General features: G+C 31.8%; 1 protein-coding gene across 1 annotated transcript; it reads right to left on the bottom strand.

Moving 5' to 3' along the window:
• Nucleotides 1-4139: 4139 nt before the first annotated feature.
• Nucleotides 4140-4947, bottom strand: LOC101218221 (MLP-like protein 329). The gene is made up of 2 exons (XM_004142269.3): nucleotides 4711-4947; nucleotides 4140-4585 (listed from the first exon to the last, which is right to left on the bottom strand). Exons 1-2 carry the CDS (start codon nucleotides 4901-4903, stop codon nucleotides 4317-4319), a joined length of 462 nt encoding a protein of 153 aa, XP_004142317.1. The 5' UTR covers nucleotides 4904-4947; the 3' UTR covers nucleotides 4140-4316.
• Nucleotides 4948-8897: the final 3950 nt, after the last annotated feature.

The following is an 8897-nucleotide window of genomic DNA, read 5'->3' as shown; positions in this document are numbered from 1 at the left end:
GAAAAAAATGATAGAAAATAATTCACCATTCAACGAGGTTTCCTTTAAATTTCCAAAAAAAATGGCACATTGCATACCTTGAATAAAATGACAAATTGGGTTCAAGAAAATTAAATTCGTCCAAGAGAAAGGATATATTTTATTACACTGAACAAAATTTAAAGTAAATCTAGCCATCTCAACTCAAACTATGAACAAAATTTATCAAAGAATCAAGAATTATAAAAAAAACAAACAATTGTCAACTTTATTTCTCTAAATTAGTACATTTCATGCGTGGCAAATTATTGCTTGAACTTTCGGAATGATTAGTTCACAAGAATATAAATTACAACAATTTTATAAGAAAGTAAAGTAGAGTTCTTGAATAAATAAAGAAAAAATTTACAATCTTGCAAAAAAGTAGAGGCCCCCATAAAAGAAAACTCAACCCAATTACTCTTTACCTCATAAAACACTTACCCTTCCATGAGAATCAAGAAAATGGATAAAATTTTTTGGGAGAAAAAATGGGTTTGGAATGGGTTTTGGAGAGGGTTTTTTTCGTGGTTTTTTGGTAATCTATAATATTTTAGGGCGGTTGAGATGTAACTTCTGGTCAAAAAATGGAAGAAAATTGGGAAATATGGTGAAGAATATGAAGAAAATAAATGTTTAGTTTGGGATTTTTCACGTAAAAGTAAAGAAAAGGGCGTGTAGGATAATTTGGACTTGTGACCTAGAAGATGCAAAGAACTTGGATGGGAGACACGTGGCTGTTTGAATTTCAGGTTGAAAACTCATAGATTAATTTTGGTTGATATTCAAACGCAGGACTTTGAAGTTCTAATCGGCTAGACCTAGGTTCACTTCACCAACGTCTTGCAAAATCATTATTTTCTCAAACCTGGGACTCACTTTTACGAGCTTCTCGAGATACAACATTGCCTAGATTTAGGATTCATTTCACCAAGATCAAGCTATCAAGAACACCTTTTATCAGTTTAAGATAGCAGTAAGAAAGAAACAATCAATTTCAATTCATAAAGCAAGCTTTTGAAGGAAGTGGAGGAGTTGATGAAGAAGGAAAAGAGAAGAGTAAGAAAGAAAGAAGTTAGAGAAAACAAAAGAATGAAAATAAGCTACACATAATCATTCTAAAGTGGAACTCACAAACCTCAATGCATTGAGTGTGGTCGAAAGCATGTAGGTAGGTTATGAAGAAGTACAATTATCTGTTTCAATTTTAGAGAAGAAGGGCACTATGGAAAGGAATCCCAATGAAAACCTAAACAAGGTACTACCCAACAAGGAGTCGTGTCCCACTCAGTGCAACAATCGCCGTTAGGGTGCCAAGTTTAACTAAAGGAAAAAAGGTAGAATTTGGAGGACGAAATTACTAAAGAGGGAAGAATTATGAAACTTGCGTCCTAAAAGAGAGGTTCTTCTAAATTAATTTTTGAAGTAGCATATTTGAGCTTAAGTATGTTTTGAGATAATGTGAGGAAGGAGCAGAGGGTAAAAAGATCAGATAAGACATTGTGAAGAAAGGCAACACGGTACAACAAAGTATTGCAAGAAGGGAAGGAGACAACGAACATAAATCAATTTTTCAAGTGACAAGCTAGGTGAGAAGGAGCATTATTAGTCAGCTAAACACAGGTTAAGTTAAATTAAGACTGTGGTTTAAGAAGGATACTAAACTAACACGTACGTGTAATGCACTAAGTAGGAACTGTTGAATTTAGGAGAAGTGTAATGCTGACTAATTTGATTTGAGAATAGTATAAATAGCTTTGAGGAAGGATTAATTCAAGTGTTTAGATAAGAGAAAATTCTACGGAGGAAAAGGTGAAGTTTCATTATAGGAGCAGGCAAAAAGTGGGAAGAAGAGTTAGGTGATAAGAAGGAGAGTAAGGGAGAAAGAAAAGCTTAACTACGTGAGCGACCCTCCAAAAGAAAAGAAAGCTTTTGAAAAATGTTTTTACCACCAAAATCATGTTATATTGCCATGTTAAATATGCTCATGTTGTAATCTCATTTATACATTAAAAAACCATGACTAATTTTCAAGTCTGTCTATATGTGAAATTGTATTGTTGTGATGCTTGTATGTATACAAAACTATTAGCCTTATTTTAGATCAAAAGCTAGCTATATATTGTATGCACAATAGAGTAGAGGTTGTCATACATTCAGTTGTCTGCTTGGTAGAAGGATAGTTGAACGCGTTGAGTGGTCTGTGTTCAAGCAGATCATGGAAGCAACTAGTATTGAAGGAGTGTATGTAGAAATGCTAGTGGTGAAGTAATCATCACAACAATCCTTACATTGAGGGAGTTTAATATCCAGACGACGATAAGAAAATAGGTAGAGGCAAATGTGGTTATTTGTGCCAATAAAAGCATAGTGAGGCAGTAAGATGTTTCTAAAAATGAGAAAGGTCTTATTGTGTTTAATTGTATTTCCCAAAATGTATTTGTAAATTTTTGTCACTCACTAAGCTATTAGCTTACATTTTAAGTTTTCCCTTTTCAAGTTAAACGAAAAAGTGTCATCAGGCAAAACAAGAGGAGGTCACTGCTAAGTACTTGTTGTGTTGCATAGTACTAGTTAGCTTGAGTTTTTTAGTCTTTTATGTTGTAAGTTGTACGCTTGTGTTGTAACACGATTGTTAATAAAAGGATTGCTAATTTTTATATATATTGCATGTTGTCCTACTCCTTAGTACAATCGTTTGTCAGCATGATCACGCCTAAAGCTTAACTTATGTTTAAAGAAGTACCTAAGCATTCTGGTGCACCTCGAAACGTCGGTTTGCTCAAGTCATGTCTATACTCGGTACGTAGAGGGCACGTTTCGAGCGGGGGCGTGACAGTAACCAAAAAAGCTAGAACTTCATAACCATCTATACATACATAAATAAACCTAATTTAATTCAGGAATTGTAGACCAAACGAATCACTCAAAGGAAAGATGAAAAGATCAAATAAATGAAGTTTTAGCTTGCCAAGCAAAGAAATTAAAAAAGTTGTCCTAAAGAAATGATCTCCCAAAATAATATTTCCATGTGTTCTGTTAACAAACAGAAAATGGTTAACAAGTTAGAAACCTAAAAGCAAACAGATTGCCTTTTAGATAGAGAGATTAAAGAAACTAATTGTCCCCAAGGTTTGCAATAAATATTGCAAGCCGCTGCAATTTCCACCACACCCATTTTAAGTTCAACCTACAAGCACCCAACTACCCGCCGACGCCGACCACAAAATCGCCCAGACCTTCACTTGGCTCTTGAAAAAAATTGCAATGAAAAGTAAAACGCAAAGCTAAAGTGAGAAGGAAGTATCCATGTTGAAAATATTAAATTGGCAGAGGAAGCTGGCTGTTATACCTTTGAGGTATCAGCAATATGGAGACGCAATGAAGAAAATATGCAACAAAAGAAGGACAGCATAGAAAGAGAAGGTCCATGAGCGCTGCAAATAAACTCCCAACATGAACAATATTTCTTTGACCCGTACGCTTTCCTGCATAGCATCTCCACAATTAAATTAGAGAAAACAGAGTTAGGGCTTTAGGTATATCAGGGGAACCATGTCTAAGACAACGATAACGGCCATGGAAAAGGCAGCGAGGTCGAGGTCATTTAAGTGGCCGGAGAAAGCTTGGGAGATGACTGATGAGAGGATGAAGTATGAGGGCCATTTTTTTTTATTGTTGTTATTAACTTTGTCAAATAATTTTTCATTTCATCTTTTAAATGACTTTTTAAAATAATATAAAAAACTTAACTGTGTTCTCTAATATAATTAATGTAGTAAATATTCTGTTGGTTTAAAATTTAGTCAATTTTAAAATTATTTTTCAAATTTAAGAGACTAAATCATATATTTTAAAATCTCAAAAATTAAATATACGTCAACTCAATGAGTGTATTTTATTTTTATTAGATTGGTCATGTAAATAGTCAAGTTTTTTATTACATACATTTTTTAAACTAAAAATTATATCATTTACGTTAGAGGTGGAATGTACCATATTTTTCATTCGTAGTTTCCTCGACACATTTAATGTGAAAAATAAATGTTTGTGAAAATAAGCTCTGTCAAATTTGAGAGGGAGCAAAGAATATAATATTAATAATAAAAAACTATCAATTATTATTTTCAAACATAACGGAAGTTATATATATTTCTTCAGTAGTACAATATATTATTTCATCCATTTAACATGAGGATATAACCATTTATTTACTTTCACAAAATCCTCAATCACCTCTACGATGACATTACTTATTCATATATCATAAAGGGTCGCTCATGGGCGCAGAAGAAACATTATTTTTTAAGATGTGATTCAATGCTCTTGACAAGGTTAATCATAGCATCATAGTACTTTTGAGGGGATGGAGAACAATCGTGAAGTTTCTCATACTCTAAGGTAAGAATTATGGCACACTGACCAGGTCCCTTTTTCACAACTTTATATGTTTCATTGAAGCTTTTATAATGCTCAAACAAGTCTCCTTCCAATCCAATTAGTTTTATCACTAGGTTCTTGTCATCAAGTTCCACTCGTTCCTTGAAAACTTCAGCTTTGTCGTCATCTTACAAAAGCACATAACCAACACAGAAAAAACAAAAAAGCCAATTAAGGAACAACTCATGTAAACATATATTAAAAGGATTGTGGCAGGGATGATGTTAACAAGATATCGATTGATATATGTACCTAAAGTGTAATGCCAAGTCTTGATCGAACCGTGACCGTGTTTGCTCCAATCCCCACCATGAATATTAATCTTTTGGACTAACTTTGGACAAGCTTTTGGAATGTCGAAAATTTCTTCTTTGAATAGTTTGTAAAATCTGTGGGGAGGTGTGTTTATTACTATTTCACTCTCAATTTTTCCTTTAAGAGACATGGCTTTACAATTCTCTTATTATAACCACAAATAACAATGCTCAATCCTACTTCCCTTTTTATATACCCTTCTCATGATTTACTTTAATTTATTACATTGTATTGTTTTTATTTTATATTTTGTTCTAGTTTTTCTTGTGCTGGCCAGGAAGTACCCAGCAAAGTGATTTTATTTTATTATTATTATTATGGATGTAAATAAAAAAAAGCAGTTGCTTCCACGAATATTTTATTCTGCTTTGTTTTCCACTTCATATATATAGATATACATATATGTAATTTACTTTTAGAAGGGTACTATTTTCAAATATATCCTAATAAATGAAAGTATTTATAAATTTAGTAAAATTTTAAATAATATCAATTATAGACCCTCTATTAATATCCATCATATCATTAAAGGATATGCAAAGAGTATATGTAAAGAGGTAGTTCAAATATAGCATGATAGTGAAACAATATCCAAAGATAACAAAATTCAGATCAAGCTTTTAGAATTTAATAATAATAAAGCAATATATCACTAATAGAAGTCTATCAACAATTGAATCTAATACTCATTAGACTTTACAAACTTTTTCTACAAGTGTTTATATCTATCACACATATAAATGGTAACATTTTGTTATATTAATAGATAATTTGTCTCAAAATTGTTGTATTTGAAAACAAGTTTTACTTTAGGTTCGTAATTTGTGTGCACAGCCAAGAAAATAGAAAAATTCTCACACAAATATTGCTGCCTTTATGATAAAAATTAGCTTATAAGAAAAATATGACAGCACAAAAAGTTTTAGATAGACATATTTAATTATTTAATACTAAATTAAAAGATCTATTTTAACCTAGTCACAATAGATAAACATGCCATTTATTTTATTCTAATATTATTAGAATTATAATAAAATAAAATAAAAAAAAAATTAAAACTATTTAAAATTTGGAGCAGCTTTATCTTTATCCAATTAGTATCATTAATCTTACTAGCCAAAGCATGTAATATTTCTAATCTCATTTGGAAAATATAAAGATACACTAACATTATTTTTATTTTTATCTAAGCAAGATCCTAATTCTATTAGACAAATTAAATATGCAACATTTCTAATCTTATTTGAAGATAAAAGATGAACTATATTTTGATTCATTTTTTTATTTAAAAATAATCTTATAAAAACTTGAGAAACAACAAAAGAGATGTGAGTTTGAGATAAATTAGAGAATATGCCAATCTTTAAGACTGAAAAAAAGTTTAATAGAAGAAGACAAAAGGAAAAAAGAAATAAAAAAGAGATTGTAGTAGGAAATCGAATCTGTTGTGTGTGAAATTGGGGATAAAATAAGTAAAATATCACACAAAAAGATAAATGTAAGATAAAATATCTTATTCTAACTTATTAGAATTAGGAATAGAATTATATAATCTCATATCAAGTATTTAAATAAGGGATATGACACTTTAGACTTTCAACTTCTTCTCTATTACATAATTTTGTCAGTGACTTAGATATGAAAGCTCTTTTTCTTTGTTTTATGGTAATCTCTTTCCCTAATTATAAATTTAGAGTTGTGTTAGATGAATGTAAGATGCGCTTTCTCTTAACCAAAATTTGGTATCAACAGTTGGGGTTGTCTATACAGACGAGAATGCTATCCCTTTCTACTCCAAAATTAAGAAGAAGAAAAAAGCAACATTAATTGATAACTTGTTTGCAATCTACAGTTTAGGAAAAAAGTCAGTGGTAAAAAATATTGGAAATTTCACATCCATATAGTCATAGGCCAAAGAGATGATGACAAATCCTACGTGAAAAAAGAATCTTATGGTAAAAAACATAGGATACACTCCAAGAATTTTAGGATTTATCGATGCCTGTATAAGTTGGAAAAGAACCTAGATGACATAGGGAAAACTTTGACCGAGTCATTTTAGTTGTCGGCAATTGGGTTGGGAGACATCTTTTTAGAGAACGAACACTAATGCCATCCAAATATCCGTTGAGAATTACCGTCGATATTATTTCTGACAGGAATAACAGTCTTCTGATATCGTTGTCAAACGATGTCGACAGAAATCTAATCTCCAGATGGCCATTTGTCGCTTTAGGAATATTGTGCACAGTCTAATAAATTAATTGATCGAGAGATAAATCTTGATGAAGGCGTCAGAAGATGATTCATTTTGCCGACGATATTAATTCAAGCATCGACAATGTTTTTATTTTTTTGGAAAAATTAATCATGTTTTTAAATTTATAAAATCTCAAACGATTGAAACCATAAAAGTAAAATATACTATACACAGTAAAAATAATATATACTATACACAGTAAAAATAACAGTTTGTGTGAATTCTAAATTTCATTAATATATACAAATTAATAGAAATTTACAAGACATAATTAATTACGCTAAAAAATCTCGATACATGACTTGATAGAAAGGAATGTTAAAGAAAATTTTTCATCAAAATACTTCTAGGTTTGACGTAATAAGCATCTAACATCAACCCAAAAAAAAAAAATCTTCTTTCCTAGTTGATTGCCTAGAAAGCATGCACCTAGAGTAAGTAATGAATTCAAGAGACAATTGCTTTTCATAGTAATAATTAAACACACTCTTAAGCAACAATCAAACAAACATCATCATTAAGTACCCCACACATATCTCAACCCTCCTACAATCAAAGCAAAACAAACACCTCCCCCTCCCCCTCCCTCTCCCTCATACACATCAATGCAAACAACTCTCATCCAAACAAATCAAAGACAAACAAACCTCATTAACACTATTCAAAGTAAAACAACGCATCACATGTCTATCTACAATTTGTCCAAACAAATGCACAAGTACCCACCCCATCTCTCACCCCACCCCCAATCAAACATATCAAAGACAAATATCCTCATTCAATGTAATAAAAAAAAAAAAAAAAAAAACAACCCATCTAACGTCCATCTATGATGAGTCTAAACAAATGCACAAGTTCTCCCTCACCTTGAAACATATCAAAGACAAACAACTCTTATTTAATGTAATAAAAGTAAAACCACCCATCTAATGCGCATCTACGAGTCCAAGCAAATGCACAAGTACCCTCTTTCCTCCCACTTACAATCAAAGCAAAACAAACACTCCAAGCCATAAGCTAACCATGCCTATCTCATGTCCTAAATCAATACAAACACCTCCCTCCCCTCAAACATCTTAATGGAGAACAATCCATCACAGCCCATTAATACAAACAATTTCACAAGTGCTTCCTCCCCTAAACAAAAATACAATCAAACCCATTACAACCTGGGTCTACAATCAAAGCAACACAAATAAATTAATTATGAACTTCCATAACTGAAGGATTGTCATAACCCTATGCTCCGAAGTCCTATATGTACGAGTCTACTATGAGAGGTTTAGTTCATATCTATTTTTATGGTCCTCGTGACTACATCATTTGTTCAATCATCTTGTTCATCTCCTCCATTTGTCTTGCGTGAGATTCTACCATCTATTGTTTCATCTGTTGTTTTGTCTCTTCAAATTATGCTTTCAACTTTGTTTGGGATTTCTGAAATTATACTTTCAATGCTTGCATTTAATGTTAAGTATCTAGTACTTTTTAGTCAATACACCATAGAAATTATGCTCATTACTTCCACCCTTGCATTCTCCAACTGTCATGATTCCAGTATTTTGAGGAGCTCCACGATTATCATAAGCTACACTATGAAATTGCATGCCATAATAGTTTAAGTGAAGATAAAGAAACACAGATTTACGTGAAAACCCGAGTACTGAGAGAAAAACCACGATATTTTGTATTACTATTTTCTGGTGATAGAAAAGGCCTAAATGGAAGGAATATTTATATGCAACAGGAGCCTAATAAAAAAATAATAAAAATTAGAGTAAAGTAAATCTTAACAACCGATGGGCTTTCATCAAGGCCCAAGCCCACTATTTTTAACGCTTCCCCTTAAGTAGGGACATAGATA

This window comes from Cucumis sativus, chromosome 5 (genome assembly GCF_000004075.3).
Source record: "Cucumis sativus cultivar 9930 chromosome 5, Cucumber_9930_V3, whole genome shotgun sequence".
NCBI classification, from domain to species: domain Eukaryota; kingdom Viridiplantae; phylum Streptophyta; class Magnoliopsida; order Cucurbitales; family Cucurbitaceae; genus Cucumis; species Cucumis sativus.
The sequence above is the reverse complement of the archived record's forward strand: the minus strand, read 5'-3'. Positions and strand labels throughout refer to the sequence as shown.